This window comes from Osmerus eperlanus, chromosome 8 (assembly GCF_963692335.1).
Source record: "Osmerus eperlanus chromosome 8, fOsmEpe2.1, whole genome shotgun sequence".
In the NCBI taxonomy this organism is placed as follows: domain Eukaryota; kingdom Metazoa; phylum Chordata; class Actinopteri; order Osmeriformes; family Osmeridae; genus Osmerus; species Osmerus eperlanus.
Genome location: NC_085025.1, coordinates 3,686,802 through 3,713,192, shown reverse-complemented (window position 1 = coordinate 3,713,192; position 26,391 = coordinate 3,686,802). Strand labels below are relative to the sequence as shown.

At 49.7% G+C, this 26,391-nt stretch overlaps 2 protein-coding genes across 2 annotated transcripts in view; one reads left to right on the top strand and one right to left on the bottom strand.

Moving 5' to 3' along the window:
• Nucleotides 1-26,391, top strand: part of fermt1 (FERM domain containing kindlin 1) — a 214,090-nt gene that overhangs the window by 133,195 nt on the left and 54,504 nt on the right. The window lies entirely within an intron of this gene.
• Nucleotides 1-26,391, bottom strand: part of plcb1l (phospholipase C beta 1-like) — a 72,362-nt gene that overhangs the window by 34,881 nt on the left and 11,090 nt on the right. Inside the window, exons 3-9 of the mRNA XM_062468063.1 lie at nucleotides 19,220-19,378; nucleotides 7,571-7,711; nucleotides 7,141-7,220; nucleotides 4,744-4,797; nucleotides 3,619-3,694; nucleotides 1,564-1,664; nucleotides 212-378 (exon numbers count right to left, since the gene is read on the bottom strand). Coding sequence (XP_062324047.1) covers nucleotides 212-378; nucleotides 1,564-1,664; nucleotides 3,619-3,694; nucleotides 4,744-4,797; nucleotides 7,141-7,220; nucleotides 7,571-7,711; nucleotides 19,220-19,378 — 778 coding nt within the window. The remainder of the gene's footprint in view (nucleotides 1-211; nucleotides 379-1,563; nucleotides 1,665-3,618; nucleotides 3,695-4,743; nucleotides 4,798-7,140; nucleotides 7,221-7,570; nucleotides 7,712-19,219; nucleotides 19,379-26,391) is intronic.

Below are 26,391 nucleotides of genomic sequence, written 5' to 3'. Positions count from 1 at the left end.
TCATCTGAGTGTGTGAGTGAGTGTGTGTGTGTGTGTGTGTGTGTGTGTGTGTGAGTGCGTGTGTGCGAGCGAGCGAGAGAATGTGTGTGTGTGAGAGAGAGAGAGAATGTGTGTGTGTGAGAGAGAATGTGTGTGTGTGAAAGAGAATGTGTGTGTGTGAGAGAGAATGTGTGTGTGTGAGAGAATGTGTGTGTGCCGACGGGCCACAGACCTTTCTGAACGAGCGAGACGTTGGGCTCGTACTTGTCCACCAGGATCTGAACCTGCTCAGCCTTGAGGGGGGGGTACAGGATCTCGTTGAGGCGGGGGTCTCGCTGCTTGTTGTTGATGAAGTCTGTCATCTGATCAACCGTCAGGTAGGGACGACTCTTAGCCCCACTAAGAGAGGAGAGATATGGAGGAGGAGAGGAGAGATGTGGAGGAGGAGGAGAGATATGGAGGAGGAGAGGAAAGATGTGGAGGAGGAGTGGAGAGGAGAGATGTGGGGGAGGAGAGGAGAGATGTGGGGGAGGAGAGGAGAGATGTAAGGGAGGAGAGAAGAGATATGGAGGAGGAGAGAAGAGATATGGAGGAGGAGAGGAGAGATGTGGGAGAGGAGAGGAGAGATGTGGAGGAGAAGAGAAGAGATATGGAGGAGGAGAGGAGAGATGTGGGAGAGGAGAGATGTGGAGGAGGAGAGGAGAGATGTGGGGGAGGAGAGAAGAGATATGGAGGAGGAGAGGAGAGATGTGGAGGAGGAGAGGAGAGATGTGGGGGAGGAGAGGAGAGATGTGGGAGAGGAGAGATGTGGAGGAGGAGAGGAGAGATGTGGGGGAGGAGAGGAGAGATGTGGGGGAGGAGAGGAGAGATGTGGGGGATGAGAGGAGAGGAAGAGAAAGGAGGATGGAGGATGAAGGCGGTTGAAAGCGGGATGATATGTTTCATGAAGAGAGAAAAGACAAGGGAAGACAAGTAGAGGGAGGAGAAAGGGATGGGAAGATAAAAGCACATACAAAGAGTAGGGAAGGAGGGAAGGGAGGAGGATTAATTAGGAGAGGGGAGGAGAGGAAGGGAGAGAAATGGGTGGAGAGAGAAACAGGGGATCAAATGCTGTGTTAAGTAAATTATGAGATTTGATTAAAAAGCCTCTCCCATGTCTGTCTCCCCAGGAACATATCACATTCATCTCCACCTTCCGCGCACTGCCTATCACTTTAGCGTAATTAAAATGTGGATTTATGACTTTCATTCCAGTCTAGAAGGTTCTGCTGGCAGACGGCTTCGTTCAGAGACAGGGAAGTCAGCCTTTCTTCAAACCTGCACCTACACACACTGACTGCAAGGTACTGTATTCCACTAGAATTTTGAACACAACTGGTGCTGCGGAAGGAGACTATCCTGATAGACTAGCTCTGTACCAGACGGAGAGTTCAGGGTAGATGACAGGTGTTGGCGAGATAATACACATTTTTCAGAAACGGAAAAAAACAGGTGTCTATCAAGTAAATGAAATGAAACAGTTGCTTTCCAAGCCGAGAGAGACAGAGAGAGAGACAGAGAGAGACATCACTGAGTTGTCCTTACACTTCAGAGAAGATGTGGTCCACCTCTGGTCTGGGGCAGATACTGCTGAGGAACACCTTGTACACCTCTGGAGTGAAGTCCTCCTGGGGGAAGGAGTCGTTCTGGAGAACACACACACAGGCTACTTACACACACGCTGAAAACACTGTCAACACGAGGGCAGGATCTCTTTGGAGGGCCCTACTGGGTTAGGCTTCAAGTTGTCCCCTAAACATGTGTGCCTGCAGTCTTCCTGTCTCTACCTCACACACTCTCAGCCCACACTGGCTGCCAGGCTTCTGCATGAAGCCAACAGAATCAAGTGTCTCACTGCCAGGGATAAACAGAGCAGAACAACAATCTGTTTGGGAGGAGAAAGAAGAAGAGGAAGGAGATGAGGACGATGTTGAGATGAAGGTTTGGAATCCAGTCGAGACTTAATGAGTCTGACTAAGACCTTTTTGTGGATAAGTCTGTGTGTATGTGTGTGTGTCTGGGATAAGCAGTGCTAACATTTAGCTGTAATTAATTGCGCTTCGCAAGTGGCAACAACAAGCCCCAGTAGACCTTCAGAAAGCATCTGTCTCTCTCTCTCCCTCCTTCTCTCCCCCCTTCTCTCCATCTCACCATTCTCCCGTCTCTCCTTCCTCTTTCTCTTCCTTTCTTCCATAATTCCTTCTTTTGTCTCTCCCTTCCTCCTTCTCTCTCTTTCTCATCCCCCTACTTCTCCCTCCTTCTCACCTTGCACTAATTAAGTACAACTTGATTTAGCATGTGAGAGTTATGTGAGCTCGTGTGTACTGTGTGTATATTGTGTCTAGGAGGCTGGTGTTTATATTTATCGTTATTATTTATTGTATGTGTATGCACCTGTGTGTCTATAGAAGGATGTGTGCAGGTGCAGCTAGATACTTCTCGTGCTTCTATGTTTGTGTTACAGTTTTTCTCGATTGCTAACACACATAAATGGTATGTGTAAGCCTCCTCACAAAACCATTTTGCCAAATCCCAGCAGAAAGACCATGTACCCCAGTCTTTAAACACAATTTACCCTTTTTGACACATTACTCAAGTTCATTCACACTTCTTTGCAAAAGTCTAAACACATGTTTCACTTTGACACAATTGTCACCATTATGTCATTGAGAAAACACTGCCGTTAAACTCAAACCAGTGCAATTCAAACACCCTAAACAACCAATTATCCATGTGTTTATTACGTAAACAGAGCAAAGCTACACCCCTCCGCTTCGCGTCGGGGTGCTGTTCGCCCTGTCCGGGCTTATCTTCCAGATAATGACCGGCGTTCTATACATTATCCCGTACGTAACCACTGACAAGCAAAAATACTCAACAAGCAATCAGGGGTTTGGAATGAATACAAAGGTGGTTCTATGCTTGTGTTAATGTAAGAACATCGACGTGTCTTCATGTGTGTGTGCGTGTCTTGTGTTCCAGATGACATTAGGAGGATCTCCCCCCTCAGAGAGTACTAATTGCTTGCTATTCCTTGCAGAGGGTGCTGGTTCCGTGTGACGAGGGCTCTGTGGAGGGTGAGAACATTTCTCTCCAGTGGCACGAGGGAAAGTGCTGGCAGCTGTCAGCCCCTCCAGGACCCCCGAAGCTCATTTGTAGGAACAACATAGATGAAAACACTGAGAGGGAAGTCATGTAAAAAACCCACCATGGATGAACGCAAACAAACAGATTCTTCTCATGAGGCAACCAGGAACATGACAGACTAGGGGGGGAACTACTTCTGTAATGGGTGGGTGGGTGGGTGGGTGGATGGAGGGTAAAGCGGATGAGTGATGAGAGACACACAGAGAGAAACTCTGAGAGCCAAAGAAAGAAAAAAAGATAAATAACAAATAATCAGAGAGAGAGATGAAAAGAGAGATATAAAAAGAGTAAAGAGAGAGAGAGACTGAGACAGAGAGAGACAGAGAGAGAGGTACAGAGAGACAGAGAGATAGAGAGAGAGAGGTACAGAGAGACAGAGAGAGAGACAGAGACAGAGAGAGACAGAGAGGTACAGAGAGAGAGAGAAAGAGAGGTACAGAGAGAACGTCTCACCCTGCCAGAAGGGAGGCTGCAGTATTCCAGGGCCGTCTCCACACGCTTCCTGTCGGCCGAGAACATCCGGAAGATACTGCATAGACACACACACACACACACGGTTTCACCACAGACACAGGTTCATGGAGGTCAGTCCTCACAGGCCTGGACCCACTCACACCTCCTCCAGGTGTGACGCTCTTCTGGTCCATCGGTCCACGTCTGCCATGAGAGCAACCAGCCACCGGCCATCAGGGACATCTGGGTTAAGTACGGAATCTACAATTGGAGAGCTGTCTCCAGTCTCTCCGTGGCTGCACCCATGTCACACTCTGTGGCTGCATCACAGATGTGATTGGGTTCATTACCAGCAGTTCAGCATCGCATTTCAGATGTTGAACAGCGGGGTTCAGAATGAGGCTCGCAAAAGTGAAAACACACACACACGTACATATTGGGGGACACACACACAGCCTTCAAGGCTGATGGAGGGGGTTCAGGTAGAGATGGGTATGGCTGCTGAAGAGCCCTCCTGGATAATTGCTGTCTCTCTCTGATGATTGTGGTCAGATTTCCCTGCTGGCCACTTCAGATCGGACCACACACACACACACTCAGACAGACTCAGAAAGACTCAGACAGACAGATGGACGGACTGGAGAAGGAGGGGACGAAAAATGATTGGGAGGGGAGGGACATTTTTAAAAGAGAGAGAGAAAGAGAATGAAGTGGAGAGCAAAAAGGAGACAGGTAAGCTGAGAATAAGGGAGGGAAGAGGACAGATAGAAAGAGGGGGAGTTGTAGGGAGGAAGACATTCAAACAGGCGGGGGGGAGATTGATGGGAAGATAGACAGCATAGATAACAAAGACAGGAGAGATGGAGATGAAGGAGAGAGAGAAGAGGGAGGAGATGTATGAGACAGGAGAGGGAGGAGAGGAGAGGGAGGAGAGAGAGGATAAGGATGAGACAGGATAGAGAGGAGAGAGAGGAGAGAGAGAGAGGGAGGAGAGAGATGGATGAGAGAGAGGGAGGAGAGAGATGGATGAGAGAGAGGGAGGAGAGAGGGAGGAGAGAGAGAGGGAGGAGAGAGAGAGGAGAGAGAGAGAGGGAGGAGAGAGAGGGATGAGTCAGCCAGACTTACTTCTTGACAGGGATGCATCCCTCTGAGGTTAGCTGCAGTTTGAGCCGAGCGTACCTGTGGGACAGGAACACACAGTCATCTCAGAGCCCCTGACCTCTTCCACTTGGAGTGTGTGTGTGTATGTGCGTGAGCGCTAAAGTGTGTATGAGTGCACCATGTACAACTGTACATTACAGGCACTGCACTGTATTGACATTACAGGCACTGCACTGTGTTTACGTTACAGGCACGGCACTGTGTTTACATTACAGGCACTGCACTGTGTTTACGTTACAGGCACGGCACTGTGTTTACATTACAGGCACTGCTTCCAGTACTAATTTACATTACATTTACATTTACATTTAGTCATTTAGCAGACGCTCTTATCCAGAGCGACTTACAGTAAATACAGCGACATTCCCCCGAGGCAAGTAGGGTGAAGTGCCTTGCCCAAGGACACAACGTCAGTTTGCATGACCGGGAATCGAACAGGCAACCTTCGGATTACTAGCCCGATTCCCTCACCGCTCAGCCACCTGACTCCTACTAATGATTACTCGTATTGAAGTTATAAAAGGCAGACCACAGCTTACACTGATCTAGAAATAACCACACACACAGCCATCCCTGCAGCCACAACAGGCAGCTCACTAACAATTAATCGTCTTCGCAGCGTCGACCTTGGAAGGGCAGCGCAGGGCGCACCCCCCCCAGCAAAGTCACGCCTCCGATAGTTAATTGAGCCTTAATGAACATTTCTCTTTCCTGTCTTCACCTACTTCATACTCTGATGAAATGAGGAGAAACTGAACTGGGAAGATGCAGAACGGAGGGAGAGCGGGCGGAGGGGAAAAAACCTAGCAGTTCTCTCTCTCTCTTTCCCTCTCACGCTCCCTTCACTGCAAATGATTTATAAGAAGTCACTAAGGTTTAACTGTAAGAGGCAGCTCGTATAAAGTCCCTGTCTCCTCTGCCTTTCTCCCTCTCCACCCTCACACCAGTCCTGACCTGCTGAACCCCAGACCTGACACAGCTGGTTAATACTAAACCAACTCCAGCACGCCTCACTTTGACTCTTCCAACTAAATCCTAAAAGAAACATTTGTTCCCTGTCAGTCAGGGAGCTATTTAAGGGCAGTTTAGAACGCTTTCTTCGGTCTACTGTGGAAGTAAATTTGCTTCAGGGTTCATAAGGGTCTTTAGCTCTGCGGCCTACCACGGTCTCAGGTCCCACTCACAGTCCCCCTGTAGGTCACGTATACCTGGGTGAAACGCTAGATGCCACGGGGGGACATGGGCTGTGACTCACCGAGCCACAAAGCAGGTCACTGTCCTGCAGGCAGGGGGTGGGTTCTGTGGGTTCTGTTCCCTGTGTGGGTCAGGGAACCACGCCACTTAGCTGGCTGAAAGTGAGTTATCTAGCGAAGGCCCAGGGTTAGGGGTTGATAAGCATCTGAACGGCGGAGAGATACGTAGAACAGACACACCGCCACCATGGACGACAGAGTTTCAGTTGGCTTTTGCCCAGTTGAAGTTCAAAGATCTTTCGGTGGAAGCAGTTATTGTGTGTGTTTAGAGTCATAGGTTAGAGGAGAGAGAGGAAGAGAGGGAGAGAGAGAGAGAGAGAGAGAGAGAGAGAGAGAGAGAGAGAGAGAGAGAGAGAGGATAAGGAGAGAGAGAGAGACAGAGAATGGATGGCTGGGAGGGTTATGTAATGGTCCAGAACCAATGGAGTCATGGCAGCATCTCCCATTAACATTTGGAGAAGGCAATCACAACACGGCTAGCAGTCAATGATTACATCTATCTATAGAACCAGAGTCACAGCTCTGCAGTTACTGAGAGAAGGGAATGTGCTATAGGGGTCTACGCACACACACACAAACTCTCTCTCCCTCTCCCTCTCTCTCTCTCTCTCTCTCTCTCTCTCTCTCTCTCTCTCTCTCTCTCTCTCTCTCTGCCCCCCCTCTCTCCCCCCCCCTCTCTCTCTCTCTACCCACTCCTTGGGAATGCAACAATGTGAAGACGTGCAAAGTGACCCATCCACTCTGCAGCCCAGGGCTGTCCAGGGGGACTGCAGAGCGTGAACAGCACTGCTCCGTGTGTGTGTGTGTGACGGTGCTGCTGTCCATCTCTGTCAGACGGTGAGGGGAGAGTGAACACAGCTCTGTGAGCCTACGAGAGCCCATGTCAGATCTATGAATGTGTGCTCTCTCTCATTGGGCGGCTGCATCTCTAGCAGGTCTCAAGTTGCAGGAAGCTGCCAGTGTAATAAACCCTATTCTAAAGATAGCAATTGAGTGTGACACTGTTTTGGATGGGGAACGCAGTAGTCAGAGTCTTGTGAGTGTGGATGTGCGGGTTTGTATGTGCGTGCGTACAAGTCTGTGTGTGTGTGTATATTCATAGACTTACACTTTCTCCAGGCTGGCTTCTCTTGACATGTTCTGAGCCAGCAGGTTAGACGACAGGCTGAACAGCTCTTCCGCCCACTCCTGGTGCCAGAAAACACACGCACACACACGCGCCAACAAACACACATACACACACACGCACACACGGTGACGGTCACAGGGAACAACACAGTTGTGAGGTTCTAATGGAGGTGGAAGTCTCAGCTCCCACACACCAGACCTCATCATTATCCCCAGAAGACTGATGCTTTATGGACCGTCTAGTCCACATCCTGAAGGGAATTCACTCTCAAAGTTCACAGAAAGTCATCACTATAGCTGTGTCCTTTTCACTCACGGATCAGTCAACAACTGAATAGTGTTACAGTGGCACGGTGTAGTTTGACACCGAGGTGCTACAGGGGTGTGGCAGGGTGTAACCGCGGCGTTACCTTGGCGATGTCCTCCTGGAAGGCCATGAAGTTGAGGTAGGTGATGTTGACCATGTCTGGTCCGCTCACCACCGTCACCATCCCATTCTCCAGCTTCCCCACCTTGGTGCTCACCTCCAGCAGCTCCCTCAGCTTGGCGTCCTGGGAAACACACACAAACACACAGTCAATAACTTAGTTTTAAGCTTCAGAGTGGCTTCCTAGTCCTAGAGGCTTTACTTCAGTGCTTTAACCCAGTCTAGAGACATGGTATCGATGTTTGTATGTACATCATGTCACGGTCGATTCAAACCATGAGAAGACATTGAGCACTCTGCCACCGAGGCACCAGAAAGGAATAATAATGACCTTGTTCTCAAACCCTGTGTCCCATATCTGGGCAGCATACCGAGTGCTTCCTCCAGCCTAATTAACACAACAAAACTGCCCTGTACAGGATTTCACAGTCCAGGCAAATGAGCTCCTATTAATTCACCCAATCAAACAAAGAGCATTGTGTCCTGTGTCACACTGATAAATGTCCCTTCCCCCCCACTCCCTCCAATCAAATTGCACGGCTTAGAGGCTCCCATTCTTTTCAGAGCTTTTCAGAGGCAATATCTCTCCTCTGTAGTCTATCTGTCTGTCTCAGATTCAAAGGTGAGGAGTTTAAGTCGAATCCAAATTCCCCCTGGCAGGCTTAGGTAGTTTCTATGAGGTACCACGAGGAAGGATGGGGTCAATATATTAAGGCAGCAAAGAATATGTACTTTTAACCAGGTAGGGCCATTCTGCTTAACATGGGAGAAGTGTGAGAAAAAGAGGGAGAGAGAGGATAGAAAGAGTGGGAGAGAGAGCGAGAGAGAGAGAGAGAGAGAGAGAGAGAGAGAGAGAGAGAGAGAGAGAGAGAGAGAGAGAGAGAGAGAGAGAGAGAGAGAGAGAGAGAAAGAGACAAATACAGAGAGGGGAAAGGGTGCTACTGCATTTCTGCACCCCAGCAGAGATCGATAGGATGAAAAGTGCTGATTTAAACGGCAATCAATCACCCTGCACTTAGATATGCAAAATGGCACCAGCACCATCAATCAAGGACTGAAAATTCACTTTCAATTTACCAAAACACACATCTGCAAGGTGCCCTCGTGAGAGACTGAAGTCTGCGGATGAGAGGCCTGCGAGGACGCAGTGGTGAAGCTGATGCATATTTCATTGATCTCCGTTTGAAAAGTGAACCCTCTGATATTGTTTTGAGGCCACTTGTAGCCAATGAGAAAACTCCTCTCCAGGAGATTTGCTTCCTGGGTGGGACCGAGAGGGGTCGAGGGACCCCTCCTCTACCGGCTTATCGAGACTGGATGCTGCTGTGAAGAAACACCTCAGGGATAAGGCTTTATCTCATGTCTGGTGGAGTTAGAATGAGAGGAGAGAGGAGATGAGGAGAGGAAAGGAGGAAAGGAGAGGTGAAAAGAGGAGAGATGGGGATGGGATGGAATGAGTGAAAAGAGGAGAGGAGGGGGCCTAGCCCTGACTCAGCCCTGGGAGTGAGATTTAATTAGTGCTGGTGCATTGTGGGAGCAGTTGGAGGCGTGCCTAAGGGCCCTGTTGCCGCAGCACTGGAAGATTTAGAGCCAAATAGGGGCCAGTGTGTGTGTGTGTGTGTGTGTGGTGTGTTTATGTGGGTGTGCGTGCCAAAACCTTCAGGCCACAGTATGTTTGTGTGTGTGTGTGCGTGTGTGAGTTGTATGCGCTGATACAGTATGGGTCTCACGACTACCTTTCTGGATAGAGCATACGACTTCTGTGTGCTCGTGAATTTGTGTGTGTGGGTGTAAGTGAGTGTGTGCTTGTGCTTGTGTGTGCTTGTGTGTGTGTGTGCTTGTGTGTGTGTGCTTGTGTGTGTGTGCTTGTGTGTGTGTGTGTGTGATGGAAGCTGTAGCGTGGGAACATTTCTCAGTCATTTACCACTCCAGTCAGTAGATAGACGTGGCCCAAACACACACAGACACACACAGTTCGGGAACTGGTCTGGTGATTTCAGCCTTCTCCCACCTTCTGTCCCCATAAATACTTAATTCACGGGCTCTATCTGAAATCCTGATCTAGTGATTCATGTTGCTTTAATTCCCTTCATTATCCATTAATACACCCGCTTTGACTAAGTGCCTGTATCAAGGCGACATCTACCCCCCTTACATTGCTCACCCTGCCACCCCAAACAGAGAAAGTTTGAGCTTTCCATTAGCATTTCTTCAAACTTTTTCAACTCTTCTCAACTCTTGTTTCTAGTTTATTCATGAATCAAGATTCATCTGTCAGTTACAGAGAGAGAGGAGAAGAGAGAAAGAGATCCAGCGAAAGATAGAGAGAAAGTGGGTTAAAAACAGAGAGTGGGAGAAAGAGAGAGAAAGAAATAGAGAGAGAAATAGAGAGAGAAATAGAGAGAGAGAAAGAGAGAGAGAGAGAGAGCTAGGTCCTGCTGCTGGCTAGCCTGGTTAAGCAGCAGAGCGGCGAGCTGGCGGGACAGAAGGAGCCCGGGGCAGATGAGAGGGAATTATGGGTAATAATGCTGGAGGCTGAGGGAGGGAGGGCCATGGGGGAGGGGGGGGGGGGCTTGTAGAGTGCTCGTTCAGCCTCCCTAAGATTCGATGGACCCATTTTTAACTGCACTATATGTATGACTTTCATGTGAATATTTGATCATGTGAATAGTTGAATGTGTGTGTGTGTGTGTTTCTGTGTCTCTCTCTGTGTTTAACACTGCACCAGAGTGTGTACAGTACATGGAAGGCAGTAAGAAACGCTTCACGGTAATCCTGAAACAACTCCCTCCCCTCCCATTGCAGTGGTGTATTTAAGAGGGTCTTGAGACAGCTGCAGAGCATGTTTTAAACATTAGCCACATTACAGCCTGCTCAGGCAGAGAGCAGCCATACACTGATCCCATTAAAACCATGAGCCCAGCCTTTCCCAGTCCATTTCCCGCAAACGACCTTCATAATCACACACACAGACGAGACACACCCATAAACAGGCGAACACACGCACGCACACAGTCCGAGACTACAAGCCTACATCAGTTGGTGCCAGCATTCTGGGTAGCAGGTATACTTCCTGCCACCTGTGTCAAGGTGATACACCATGGCTCAGCTGCCAAGTTACACTGCTAGTCAGGTGGCTGAGCGGTTAGGGAAGCGGGCTAGTAATCTGAAGGTTGCCCGTTCGATTCCCGGCCGTGCCACATTACGTTGTGTCCTTGGGCAAGGCACTTCACCCTACTTGCCTCGGGGAGAATGTCCCTGTACTTACTGTAAGTCGCTCTGGATAAGAGCGTCTGCTAAATGACAAAATGTAATAGACATTACGTAATGTACATATGTACAGTAATATTGCATAAGAAACATACATGTTCTCTCTTTCTGTGCTTTTCTTGCACAGTAAGCTGTGGATAATAGCTGGAGCACATTAGCTCACCATGTGTTTATCAGATCTCAGGCTGGCGTACGACTCCGTCCTAATTGACTGAGGTTATGTAATAATCGTTACAAGAACAAGATGAAACAACTGTTGCAGAAGACAAATCGTTACTGCCAGAGATAGGAAGTAACAAAGTACAAATAGTATGTTACTGATACTCTAGCTACTTTTACTGTGTGAGTTAGATAAACCTTACCTTCGTAATTGTCGATGTAGCTCGAAAATGGGCAGATCGACAGAAACCACTGCAGGGAGTCAGGTGGCTGAGCGGTGAGGGAATCGGGCTAGTAATCCGAAGGTTGCCAGTTCGATTCCCAGTCATGACAACTGACGTTGTGTCCTTGGGCAAGGCACTTCACCCTACTTGCCTTGGGGGAATGTCCCTGTACTTACTGTAAGTCGCTCTGGATAAGAGCGTCTGCTAAATGACTAAATGTAAATGGAAGAAACGGGGTCCATTGGATCAATATTTATTTTTATTAAGCTTCTTTGTTTACATCCTCCTCAGCCGTGAGCTAGGTCAATGTTGAAGTTGTTTATTGCAGCTAGGTAGCATTGCTTTATTCCATTAGCCTAGCTCTAAGCTATCCTGCCTGTTCTTTTACATTGGTTTACTCTGCACTGTGTTGCATGAGGGATGTGAAAATGAATGAGATTTGTTTGGGCTTGTGTGTGTGTGAATTTGTGTGTGTGTGTGTGTGAGAGAGAAAGAGAGAGAGAGAGAGAGAGAGAGAGAGAGAGAGAGAGAGAGAGAGAGAGAGAGAGAGAGAGAGAGAAGAAACAAAGAGAAAAATAAAGAGATAGAAAGATCTATTGGAGTTGGATAAGGAGGATAAGGTGGTGGAACATTTCTCTATGCACAACTGAAGAAGAGATGTGTGCCTTGCTTGTAAATGTGTCTACAGAAGAACCATAGACACTAGCATGTGTTTGTACAACGCAGCTCCTTGATCAATAACACTCTTTTTCTTGGACATCCATTCCAGCCCGCCTGTCAAGCAACAATGTCCCCTTGGCATGAATGGGCATTTTCTTGAATGTGTACTTGAATGGTCACCCTTTCTGGTACAAGCTGGCTGTAATAAGACAGCTGTGGTCTCTTTCTCTCTCACAGATTAGTCTGTTGTGCAGTGGCTGGCCAGGGTTTGATACTTCACTGCAGTAATCAATACTCTGGCCTTGCAGAAGCACATGGCTGAAGAGCTCTCAGTGACTCTTGTTTGTTTTTTCCCTCTCCCAGATCCTCATGTACAGCAACATCAAAGCATGATTGGTCCAGGGCCCTGATCTCCCCTTTTCCTTCTTTGTCTGCCCCCCCCCTCCCTGTCTCAACACATAGTGCTTTGAGGCTGAACATCATCAATCTCTCAAACACACTTTCTTACACACCCTCTAACTTACAGAGCTTTAGTGCTCCAGTCCACTCTCACTATCTCAGCTTTAAAGCTTTTCTGCTGATCAAACAGCCGGTTCGAGCTCCCCCCGTCACCCCCAACCCTGCGCCCCCCATCCCTGCCCCCCTCCCCCCTCCTGCAGCCTTTCATATCTCTCTCCCCCTCCTTTGGTTCTGCCCTTTTCTTCTCTAAAGCTCCTCAGCTGAGAGACTGCAGCGCTGGTGGGTCTTAGTGTGGGTTATTAGTGTGTGAAGGTGGAGAAGCTCAAAGCTGTTTCTCTATCTGGTGCCTGCTGAAGCAGCTGTCCGCAGCAGTGTTTGGGTGGAGATGGTGATCTCCTGTGGCCTGTCTATATGGGTGTGGTGGTGGGGTGCAGGTGGGTCCACGTAGGTTGATCATACCTGAAGCATGAACTCTCTTGCTCTCTGTCTCCTTCCTGCCTCTCTCCCTCTTCTCCCATGTCTCTCTCCATTTCTCTCTCTACCTGCGTCTTTCCCCTATCTCGCTCCCTCTCTCTTCTATCTGTACCGCTGCTCCCTGTACCTGCTCTCCCCTCCAGCCTCCCCTCTCTCTCTCTCTCTCTCTCTCTCTCTCTCTCTCTCTCTCTCTCTCTCTCTCTCTCTCTCTCTCTCTCTCTCTCTCTCTCTCTCTCTCTCTCTCTCTCTCGCTCTCTCTCTGGGTCTGAGCCAGGGTGCTCTGATGGAGGTGGTGGACACAGTGGCCCACAGTTTCATGAGGCAGAGAATCCACCATGAAACCCAGAATGAAAGGTCAGCGCTTTATTGGCCAGGCAACGCTCTACCGGTCACAGTGTGAGATGTGTTTGTGTGTGTTTGTGTGTGTGTGTACGTTTCTGTGTGGGAGGAAGTGAGACTGCACATATGTGAGTCTACATGACGGCTGTATGTGTGGGTGCCAGACAAACAGGCAGGCTGGGTAAGACATTTTACATTTCATTCATTTAGCAGACGTTTTTTCCCAAAGCGACAAGCAAATAGTAAATTGAAAGCAAAAGGACAAGATCAAGGATCAGAATTGCATAGTTCTACTGTATATCGGTGCTCAGAGTCAAGGAACAGTGTGCATGAGCTAAATTTCAAAGTATCCAAACTTCCAAACAGGCACGATGAACATAAATAATTAAGGGGTTAAGACAGAGGGTACAGGGGTTTGACAGTCACTCAAATCAACTCGTCAACGAAAGTGTTTCATTAACCCGAGAGGAGGGAGAGGTGACAGGAGGGGGAAGGAGGAAGGAATACGGAGCCGTTTCCTAAAGGTCGGGACGTAAACCATAACGAGCGGCGACAGATTCCTATTTGGATGTCCCGGGGTAATGGCTGCACTTTCACACATGGTGCTAATCATCATCCTCACCCCAGGAGGAGCCATGACCCCAGGAGGAAGCATCAATCTACACCGTGAACCGTGAAATACAGAAGGTGGGGGAGCTGTCTGAAGAGCATGAGGAACGTTCCATCATGTTCTACGACACGCTACTGTAGGTGTCCTCTCTCTGCGTACACTGGGCGTGTGCTGGATCTGCTGAGACGTTCTCAGACGTTCTCCATGGTTCTAGAGATCTGTCTTCACCGTGGGGTCTGTCGGTCTGGCCTCTATCCATGTCTGTCCTGACAGCCTACATCAGGGCCGACACCTCCTCAGAAGCGAGAGTCTGTTCTGCGTCCGGGGGCACGGCCTAGAGAGCAGCGACGACCCCTAAATCGGCCTGCCGCTCTGCTCCACAGAAGCTGCACGCCGGGGGTGCCTCGCACGCTTCGCACATAAAACATCCCTGGCATCTCATTGGAGGGTCATCTTGTCATTGAGAGACACAAAAAACACACATTCTGAGGTGGAAACGGAGAGAGGGGTTGACAGCTTTTGACCGTGAATCTCCCTCGTCCTCTAAATCATCTCACATAACTGTCAGCCGCTGTCACAAAGCATCGGCCACCAAGGAAGCCTCGCCGTCGCCACCACTGAAGACGGTGTATTTCTGCGACCTCATCTTTCGGGTGACTTGTCCCCCGGGCCGACAGGGGCTTGGGAGGGGGGGGGAGGGGGGGGTGTCACTTTACTGTGACTGTCTTGCAAAATCCTCTCAAGGACTATCGCATGAGAGAATTCCCCTGCGTTTTGTATTCTGGCATGGTTTGACTTTCTGCAAGTGAAATGCGTAGGCCTTACTTTTCATTCTGTGAATGTCAAATGCTTAAACTCTGGCCTTGACCAAAATCTAGAATTGTCCATGACTTTATTCAGGGCATTTCAAAGCGCCCTAATGAGACACATCTTGAAATGCATCGTTTCGCCCCTTCCACGATCAAATCTTTTTTAGGGAAACTCAAGATGGTTGACAGCTAGCAGAACACAGTAGAATGGTATCTACCAAGTGAGACAGATTAAACTGGAAACTGAAAGAAACATTTCCATTCTGTCTCTCTCTGACACCCGAGGCAGGGATATAAGCGAATGCAGTTTACCAAGTTTGAGACGACTTTCCACTTTAGCGGTCATGAGAGAAGACGACTGAAAGGCAACAATTACGGCTATTTCTGTTAATACCACCATGTCACTGCTATTTCCAGCGGTCTCAGGCACTGACCCCAACATTTCGGCCTGAGTGGTGAGTTATATCTCTCTTAACAGCCGTGCCCCACCATGGCTCTGTGTTGAAGAACGACCAGACCCCACGGAAACAGCAGAATCTTAATCAGTTAGCGTTAGCTAAAGTGTGCCAAATCACCGACTCAGAAAACATCCCCAGAGCTAAAGATTACCACTTCAGATACACACAAGCCAAGCGAAATCGGAGTCTGAAAGGAAGACATCAAGGACTGCCGCAGACAGTGGTGCTTATCGTATGACGCCCACCACGGTGATGCAGTGACAGTGACTAGAGAGCAGATGCTGGTCTGCACACTGACAGTCATGGAGGAGACTGTCTGCCAGGCTGGATCAAGCAGAACAGAGACACTAGCAGGGAAGCACAGGGATAATTACACCGTGGGGGCTGGGGGCTTTAGCAGACTGGAACCTCCCTGTGGCTGGATCCCCGAGCACAGGTCAGGCCCTGCCTGCAGAGGGCCCTCCCACGTCACTGGCTACACACACACACACGCACGCTCACACACACACACATGCTCACACGCACACACATGCACGCACGCACACACACATGCACACATCCTAATCCCCAATTCTTACTACAGTACTCGTTTGATCTTTCGTTTTTCTCTCATTTCTCCAACAAACTGGTTGTGTGTGGGTGCGTATGTGTTGGAAGGTGTGTGTGTGTTAGTATGTGTGTGCATGTTGGTATGTGTGCGTGTGTGCTGGGGCAAAGTAATAGTTGAAGGAAGATGGAAAGGGCAGTGGGCAGATTTGATGAGGTGGAAGCAATCTAGGCACACATGCTTTCATCTGGCCATGCCTGCATTGGTCAGACAGCTAGAGAGAGAGAGGGGCGGGGGGGGGGGAGTGGGAGGGTAGAGAAAGGGGAAGAGAGAGGGTAAAGAGAGGTAGACAGATATAGTAGAAGATATGTGCTGACCTCAGAAGGAGGTGGGCAGAGAACAACAACTGTCCTAGCTGACGTCGGAATGCCGCTCCAATGCGAGGACGCGCCCGTCGCTATGCCGACCTTAAATTCTAGCACGCGTTAAATTCTAGCACGCTCAACATTAAGCCAACATGTGAACTCTTGAAACGACAGGAAATCTAATTTTTGGACTGGAAATGGTCTCCCTTTCCTTGTTGTGTGGGTGACTTCCTCCTTACCAGAATGTTCCAGGTATTGTGTCCTTTTCCCTCCCTCACATCCCTGGCTGACTCATCCACAGGCGTTAATCAGAAGGGGTTGGTTGAACCTTGTCTCGTTCCAGCTGTCAATCAAACAATGTGTCAGGCTCTAAAAACAGATGACAAGCAGGCAGGTACAGCTAACCACTATAATCACTGTCAGGCCTTTCAAAACCTTCATTCCCTTGGGTCGAAATAATATGGGCAGTGTAAGTATAGCTGAGCCATCCAGGGCTAGCCATTGGGAGCAAAGCCTTCATTGGTGGTGTGGCTGGTGTCTGTCCAGCTTGTCTTTCTACAGCTGACCTCATCCAAACCTGTTGCTGACAGCTCCTTCGTTTATTTCTGGACCTGCAAAGTAGCAGGGACACCATCCCGAACTTATACACACACATACATACACACATACACACACACACACACACACACCCATACACACTGCGCACACACATATACACACACGCGCACACACACATACACACACATGCACACACCCATACACACACGCGCACATACACACACGCGCACACACACATACACACACGCGCACACACACATACACGCACACGCACACACACTTCCCTTGAGCATGCCTTTCCACCGAGGAGGCCTGTGTTCAGTCACTCTACACCAGGGGTGTCTTACTATACAGAAGGGAAAACTGGAGGTTTAGGTTCTCCCTTGGCCCCCAGCCAGAGCCGCCCAGGGCCCCCTGGGGCAGCTGGCCCCCTGGGGAGTCATGACTGTTACATTTGAGACCAGCAGTGAATCATTGATGATAGGAGGGCCTGTCCGTTAGCAGTTCTTGGAGCCCCAGTGTGGAGCTCTTCTCTGGGTGCTGCTGTCCCCCTACGGGCTGTTTACATACCCCAGTCCTCCAGCCCCCCCTCAGCCTTGCAGAACATGACATAACAAAGCAGTGCGGCAGGACACAGTGCAGATTCCAGCCCCGGATGACATCTTTAATAATCCGGACCAGGACTATATTTGGGGGCTTTATTGGGAGAAGTTTCTCCAGAACATTTTGCAGGTTTCGCAACGAGAGAGAGACTGTAAAATGCCTTCCAGCCATGAGAGACTGAGAGTACTGGGGAGCACAGAGCCTGGTAGGTTTATTTGGAGAAATGAAAACAATCGGGAAAATAAAGACTTAAACTTACAGAATCACCACACTGTCGGGCCAGTTGGAGTGTAACCAGTTTATTTTTCCCTCAGAGAAAAAAACCTCACTGAAGCAACATATGAATTATGTTTATCAACACCCCCAGTGAGGCCCCAAAACCTCAAAGCAAACAACTCAGCGAGCCTCATGCAGGGATAATTATGATTTGTCTGCTTTCTGTTCTCATCATTTAGCCTTCTGCCATCATTAGCTTAGTAGAGCCACCCCTTACCCTGCTGTCCTGACATCCCCAGCCCATCTGCCCAGCCAAAACATGCCAACCACCACCCTCTAATAGGCAGGCAGGGACCAACTCACACCCTCGGACACGCTCGTTTGGTGTTGCATCTGTGTGCTCCGATGATCTGCCAACTGCCGGGATTAACAAATGTGTAAACAAAACGATGTGATCGTATTCATATAGCATGACCTATGCTGGAGTTACTGGGCTCAGACGAGTGTTGGCATAGAGGCCTCGCCCATCAGATGAAGTTGGCGACGCTGTGGCAATGTGTAATGAAGCTGGTAATGCTAAACATAACCTATGCAGAACAGGCTGGTAGGCTTTGATCTGCGTGACTACTTCATTAGAGATCTCTCTTCTGGGCCCAGTTGTTTTGTGTCGGACACCCCGCACCTCTCTCTCATCTCCATCTAATTAGCCACTGTCTCCCCCGACCTGCCTACTGGAGGATCTGGTCTTTGTGTTAACAAGCAGAGCCGGTCCTTCCTACAGGCGACACAGGCAGCTGCCTAGGGCGGCATGAAGAGGAGGGGGGCATTTTCCCAAGTGCATCTATTAACTAACCGTCCCGCACAACCAGCCGAGGGCGCCAACCGCGCCACGGCATCTTTCCGTCTTGCGTTGTGGGGTGCGGCCCGGGGGGGTGGGGGGGGGGGCGGCACCTCGATTTGCGCTCCCGGGGGGGGTGCTGTTGATACGTCTCACCTAGGGTGCCGAATGTGCTAGGACCGGCACTGTTAACAAGACACGGTACCAGACAGGCAGATGGGTGCGGAGCGGTTCACTTTACAACCCTGCGTTGTCGAGGGGCCTGAGCTGGTTTTCAAACATCCACCCAATGCTAACCCCCAGAGCTAAAGCCCAGACGTTCGTTTAGACAGCTACTGTGAGTCATGTTGTGGCTTCAAACTGCATCGGTGTCATGCACTCTGAAATTGCATAAACCAATCACAGGACCGAACACTGACTGACTGTTTACTTGTCCCCAACTCTTCTGAGAGGAGGGAGAGATCTCAAAATAGCCCTGAAGTAGCCCATTCTGATGTATAGTCTTAGGGGCACATTCAGATCACCATATCACCCTCTGACTGATGGTCCAGTTGGAAAGCAGAGAGGTCCCGTGTCTGCTGGTGGACACAGCCACAAGGAGGCAGTCCTGGGCACAGACCAGCAGCAGAGTGATCCCTGCTAGCAGCACACTGCCAGGCGGTCTACTGGCCATGGAGCCTGCCTGCCTGCACCAGCCAGTGGGCTGCAAGGAGCTCCAAAAAGTTCTGGGTGAATCATGATAGAGGACTCTTACCATGCACTGTGTGTGTGTGTGTGTGAGAGAGAGAGAGTGTGTTTGTTAGTATGTAAGTGTGTGTGTGTGTGTGTGTGTATAAATGACATCAGAGTCCAAAACAGTGAGTGCAAAATTAGCATCATGTAAACAATGCTAGCTCTGTCCTATGTTCTGCTGCAGTGCGACCTTCAGTGTTAGACTGATGGTTTGATGCACGAGCTAAAAATAACAGATTCTCCTACCAGCTCTGCCAACTTGTCTAAATTGAGTCTTTGGAGAAATGGAGGCCATTTTCAAACTGACACACCTGAGTGGCTTCATACTTCTCCTTTTCTGGCCTCTTGAATTCAGTGGAGCGGGCAGCACAGGAGGGCTGATTCATGATGAGGTGAGCTGGACTTGGACTGGGGCTGGATTTGAAGCTGGGCTCTGGGCTGTAGCTGGGGGATGGGGCTGAGGGCTTCTGCTGGGGGGGGGGGGGGGCACACCACAGAGAATCCAGTGCCAATCAGTCTTTTTCTAATGTCCATTTTTAATCCATCCCGCTGTCTGTATTCAACGCTCTGTCTCAGCTGAGTCACCAGGTCGACAAGCAAGTACGAGCTTTCGACGCCGGGCTGGGAAGAGAGGCGACCAGGCTCTCTGGAGGGAGGGAGAGAGGGAGGGAGGGAGGGAGGGAGGGAGGGAGGGAGGGAGAGAGGGAGGGAGGGAGGGAGGGAGAGAGGGAGGGAGAGAGGGAGAGAAGGAGGGAGGGAGGGAGGGAGGGAGAGAAGGAGGGAGGGAGAGAGGGAGGGAGAGAGGGAGGGAGGGAGAGAAGGAGGGAGGGAGGGAGGGAGGGAGAGAAGGAGGGAGGGAGAGAGGGAGGGAGGGAGGGAGGGAGAGAGGGAGAGAGGGAGGGAGGGAGAGAGGGAGAGAGGGAGAGAGGGAGGGAGGGGTTCGTCTTCATCTGCTGAGCGTCAAGGAAGAAGCAATGGGGGATTTCCGGCCAACAAGGGGAATCGTTTGGCAGCAGAAGGGCTTTCTAAAGGACCTCAAGACTTCCTGAGAAGAAACAACAAAAGATTGGAAGAAAGGTTTTATGTGGGTGGAGAGCGGCTCCTATATGGGGGCGGGGGGGGGGGGGGGTACAAAACTAGGACCCTGAGCTGGGTTTGTTCTTCTATCACTCAACAGGAAGAGAATGATGTGTGTGGTGTGTGGTGAGTAAAGGGGGAAGAGAGAGGGAGCTGTGTGTCCTGGGATCCTCTCGGAGGTCCACATGGCCGCGCAGCACTAGCTGCTCTCTGAGTGGTCGCGTTAGGAATCATTTGCCCCGACTCTCTTGAGATTTACTATCGAAAACCAATTAAGCCTTTGGCTTGCCGGTGCGCTTGGCTGGTCTCGATGTGGGGGCCAGAAAGGTCGCCTGCCCCCCCCCCCCCCCCCCCCTTAGAAACGATCCAGACCATAATACACACACACACACAATGCACAGTCACAGAAACACAGGAATGCTCTCACACACACCAACACGTGAAGGTGTGTATGCACACACACACACACACACAAATGTCCTTTCATGCTGTGTCCTAAGCACAGACCCCAGTCCTCAGTGGTGTAATAGGAGCTCAAAAGTGAGCGACTGTGATTGAAAAGTATTCCAGCCGTCCTGTGCTGCTGTCCTCAGTAATGAGCAGGCACAGTAGGCAGCTTAATATGGAGAGTAGAGCGATTTCTAAAGTCTGTAAGTCTGTAAAAACGGTCTTTTAGTAGTAATACAGATAAATATGCAAAGGACATGAGTCACTCAAGGACATTCATCAGGCACCTTTGCATCATGTGGTTCTGAGCTGGAATGCCCTGATATGGAAATAGTCATATGACTGAGCTTTGAATAACCATCTCTCAGTATGTACTGAAACTGGCTTTTCCATATTTCCATATTGAAAGACTCTGCTACTGCTGGATAAACAAATTAAAAAGCGTGCGGAAGCACAGCGTCACCAACGTCACTGGTGAAAGACAGTGTGCACAATCTTGCAATTGCCACGATGAGTGCAAACTCACTGAACAACTCAAAGTCGAGTCAAGCAAATTACCAGCAGCCATTGCTTATCAGCATCAGTCCAAGTGGCGTCCTCAAACATCTCCTGTACTCACACATCTCCTGTCCTCAAACATCTCCTGTCCTCAAACATCTCCTGTCCTCAAACATCTCCTGTACTCAAACATCTCCTGTACTCAAACATCTCCTGTCCTCAAACATCTCCTGTACTCAAACATCTCCTGTACTCAAACATCTCCTGTCCTCACACATCTCCTGTCTTCACACATTTGGACTAGCTAACGAAGCACAGCAAATGCTCCTCCAATTAGTGGAGTCACACAAACTAACTCAGTTGACACTGATATGCTTCACATCTGAGAGAGGGGAGGGGAGGAGGAGAGGGGAGGGGACGAGGGGAGGGGAAAGGAGAGAAAGGCAGGGCGGGGCAGGGCAGGGCGGGGGAGAGAAGTCCTGTCATGATGTGTGTGTAAAACAAGTGGGCTTGTGGTGGCAGAATGAGATGAAGAAGAGATGTTCTGGTGCTCTGCTATCAGAGAGAAGCTAGCATCAGTGAACGTCGTGCCAGAGACTCTTCTTTTTGCTCGTTAACTCCACACAGATTTCTTCTCCTCCTTAAGGTTTCTATGGCAACAGGTGGACGAGCTGGACCGCCACCCTCCTTCCTCCCACTCACCTGCGAGCTGGTGTGTGTGTGTGTGTGTGTGTGTGTGTGTGCTCGGTCTATGAGCACAGAGTGCGTGGGTGGTTCTGAGCCTCTCTATTCAAAGTCCAGCAGTCACACTGCTCAGTTGTATTAAGACAGGTGCGGACACATCAAGGAACAGGGAACACAATTACTCAACAGCATGGAGATTTACTGTTGATAAGCAAAATTAGATTTCATGGGAAAGTTGCCTTTATGTAGGGCCCCTGCACCACACAATACCTCTCTGAGCATCAAAGACACAAATTGAACAAGGACACCACATAGAGCTGCTCTGAGTAACCCATACTCTCACCAGACATAAACAATTAAACCACTTCATGAGGGCCCTTTAGCAAGAGCTGGCTTCTCTCCAGCAGTTCAACATCGGCGTCTGAATCCCGGCACATCCAGTCATGACTCTACGGCTGCTGGGGGCCACCGCTGGGTGAGCAGCAGATCAATGCATTGACAGTGATCCCTAGTGAAGTGAACCAACACACTGACTGCAGATTGTGCTGTAGATGTACAGCACCTCTCCATGCAGTCTGGGTGAGGCACCGAGGAAGCAACTAGAGGAATCCCAGTGTGTGTAGGCTTCAGTCTTAGGCCGGGAAACAACACATTTGATTCCGATAATCCGCCTAATTAAAAGATCTAAAAATAAACGGTAAGTGTTTAAAGTCCAGAGCTGGCCTGTGTTGGCCTCTGTGGGAGAGCCCTGGTCACTGGGGTGGCAGACAGAGACTGGCTCTTAAGTGACAAGCTGCAGTTGGGTTGACACAACCTTTGGTTGTCCAACAAAAATGTCACATCAGATTTCATTACTGGCATCAAGTGACTCAGACACGAGGCGGAGGAACCCAAAACCACACTGTGACTAACCCCATGGGTCCTGCTGCGCTAACAGACTCGGACAACGTCACACAGCTTCAAACGGAGGAACACACTGGCAAATTGTATTACAGCTATTCAGAGTTCAGTCTAATGCCTTGACTTTTATACTCATAAAATGTGCTGCTTTTTGCCTTTGATAAACTTTGAAACCTGATTAGGAAATGTAGCTGGTTTTGTCTCTGGACTTCCAATAGGAAACTTGTGATGCTATTTTCCTTCCGCTGGCTAGGTTCTGTCTGCTCTTGTGGTCAGACAGTGGGGTGCTGTAATTGTATCAGCGTTCATAATTGGTTGTGATCCAATCAAATGGTTAATACAGTTGATATCATGTGCATTTTTCTCTCTTTGACTGGTCCAATTCTGCGTCCAATCGCAATGCAGGACATGCAGGGCTGAGCTGCGTCATTGTTACCGGCCTCATTACTGTTAGTCTGGAATTAGGGCTTCACGTGGAATTACGTGGATGAAAATCAAAACAATACTATGTTTTGAAGATCAATTGAAATCCAATTGTGTGTGTGTGTGCGCGCGTGCGTGTGCGTGTGTGTGTGTTTACAGTAGGGGTGCGGAGGGCAGTTCTCCTTCTACAGGGTCTCCTCTGTGCATCAGCAGGGGTTTCCTGTCTTCCTGGCTTCTGACTCTCCACACCCTGTCCTCTTCATCATTAAGGTCTCATTGCCATAATTTATTCATTTATTGATTCCTTCCCTCCCTCTCCGGCACAACACAGGGCATCTCCATCTCATCTGGCCCGCCAACAAGCCCCTCCCACTGCAGGAGGAACACACAAACAGATCCCTGGTTTCCCATTGGTCCACAGGATCGAGTTAACTAGACACTCCACAATGCCTTCATCAAAACATGTCATTCAAATAGCAACGGGGTATGTGTCAGTCCACCTCTCTCTCTCTCTCTCTCTCTCTCTCTCTCTCTCTCTCTCTCTCTCTCTCTCTCTCTCTCTCTCTCTCTCTCTCTCTCTCTCTCTCTCTCTCTCTCCTCCTCCACCTCCACTGCATCTTAAAGGAAGCCACAGCCATGCGTGACATGCTTGTCTTCTGATTGATGAGCCTTGGCTCACTGATTTCTGTTATAAAATCAATCCATCCCAGTTCGCCTTGATCTCCTCCCCCTCCCTTCCCCTCCCCCCATGCAAGCCAGCCTCTATCCTCGCCCCTCCCCCCATGCAAGCCAGCCTCTATCCTCGCCCTCCCCCCCCTAGCTGGTCTGAACAGTGGGCATGGTTCACCTCTATGGATCCTTCCATTGAAGCTCCAGTTACATTTAGTCATTTGGCAGACGCTCTTATCCAGAGCGACTTACAGTAAGTACAGGGACATTCTCCCCGAGGCAAGTAGGGTGAAGTGTCTTGCCCAAGACACAACGTCATTTGGCTACGGCCGGGAATCGAAAGCAACCTCTTATTAATAGCCCGACTCCCTAACCGCTCAGCCATCTGACCCCCACAGTTAAGTGCCATGTTATCAAATAACAGACAAGGAAGTGTCTTGCATTACAAAGTTGAACAGAAACACAAAATGCTTGGCCGCACCCACCCAGAACAATGGGTGTGATTGCATTTGATCTGATTTCCTTTTATTGTGATAGTGACAGTAAGAAAGACAGGAAAGGCAGGGAGAGAGCGAAAAGTAACATCGCAGTAACATCGCAGTGATCCTTCCATGCGCCAGACCGTGGCGTGGTAAGCGGCCACACCAGCAGCAGCGGCGTGCGTCACATGGTGTGCCACGTCCCAGAGGGGGGATCGGACTGTGGCCCTGCTGTGTCAGCCAGGAACAATGAGGGAGTCAAGTGGCTGAGCGGTTAGGGAATCGGGCTAGTAATCTGAAGGTTGCCAGTTCGATTCCTGGCCGTGCCGGGACGTTGTGTCCTTGGGCAAGGCACTTCACCCTACTTGCTTTCGGGGGGGATGTCCCTGTACTTACTGTAAGTCGCTATGGATAAGAGCGTCTGCTAAATGACTAAATGTAAATGAGCTTGAAATGCCGGAATCGACTCCGCCCACGCTGACCTCATCCTGCGTCCCCACGTTTCACGGATGACGGATGGTGGAGATGCACGCGTATGGAGGCGCAGCCACCATCCAGGATGTGTCGGAAAGCACAGTCCTCCTCACGTAGCAGGTCTATCCTCTGTGTGGTACTGGAGGAGTGTGCCGTTTAAGAGCAACAGAGCTCCATAAAAAACAAAACTACAGATTCATTCTGAATATGAATCTCTTAATATCCCTTCATTTGAATATCCTGACTTCTTCATATGCTATACCTTCTTAAATCTTTCTTCTCTTGTTTTGACAACAGGTGTAATTGCTTTGTTAATCTAAACCCTTGTTTGTTTTGCCAGTTAATGACCTTGAGGAAGGTGCCTGCTTTCAGTAGCCTAGTGAGAGCGTGCGAGAGAGAGAATGAGAGAGAGAGAGAGAGAGAGAGAGAGAGAGAGAGAGAGAGGAGGGGGGAAAGGGTGAGGGAAACCGAGGGAGAGAAAGAAACTGTGAGAGAAAGAGAGAGAGTGACACCAGCGGGAGAAAGAAAGAGCGGAGAGGGAGAGTGTGTGAGTGTGAGAGAAAGCTACTGGAGAAATACTATCTCCTGTTCGACCTCTCCCAGATCTGGTTTCAGGGCTGAGGACACACAAGGAGCCAGTCTGTGTTTAGCGGGGGCCCTGGTTTGTAAACTTAGAACGTAAACAGAGATGGAAGACACTTTTTTCTCTCCTGGGCAACTCAGCTCACTAGCCAGGGCTGGGGGATAGGAGCAACATTCATTTTACATTTAGTCATTTAGCAGACGCTCTTATCCAGAGTGACTTACAGTAAGTACAGGGACATTCTCCCGAGGCAAGTAGGGTGAAGTGCCTTGCCCAAGGACACAACGTCATTTGGCACAAGCCGGGAATCGAACTGGCAACCTTATGATTACTGGCCCCGATTCCCCCACCTGCTCAGCCACCTGACTCTTGACATTCACCTCGTGAAATGCTATACGCTCATTCAGTACAGAGAAATCCTTTTCTCCAATCAGACAGCAGACTTTGGTCCCCCGTCTTAGGGTGTTGTGAGCGCATCAACAAACCCAAAACCCAAATCAGAACCTTGTAGGTCAAGCCATGGTTATGGCCCAGGGCAGTCCACTGTGTGGTTGGACGTTTCAGTGGTTATTGGGGACCCGCGGTTGTTTTCTCTTCTGAGTGACTCGTGAGGGGGGTCTGGCTCCCAGTGTTTCCTCTCCAGATAACAGGAGCTCTTTCAGCGCGGGCCCAGCTGTCTTTGTTTCTTCTTGTGTTTGTCTCTTGGTTGATCTTGATTAACCTGTTTGCATAGCTCTGTGGGTCCCTGTGCATTTGTAAGAGAGAGAGAGAGAGAGAGAGAGAGAGAGAGAGAGAGAGAGAGAGAGAGAGGAGAGAGAGAGAGACAGAGAGAGAGAGAGAGAGACAGAGAGAGAGAGAGAGAGAGAGAGAGAGAGAGAGAGAGAGAGAGAGAAGAGAGAGAGAGAGAGAGAGAGAGAGAGAGAACGACTGTGGTCGCATTCCTCTGTTTATGCTCTGTCCTGTAAGTCCATTTCCGCATGCAGTTTCCATGTACATGTCTCTGTGCAAGTCGTATGTTCATACAAGCGTGTCTGCAAAACCTCTTTACCTGTAGTGACAGGCTGACAAGAATCACATGTTGAGCAGTCCGTCCAACCGTCCATCCCTCCAGCCGACTTTGTTAGTAAGGAAGCCCAGCACAGCACAAGGCACGCAGGGCTGAGAAGCCCCCTGTTGCTCTTCACAGATCACCTCTCCTGCGCCCCCCCCCCCACCCTCCCCCAGCACGCCACGAGCCCGCCGCAGCACA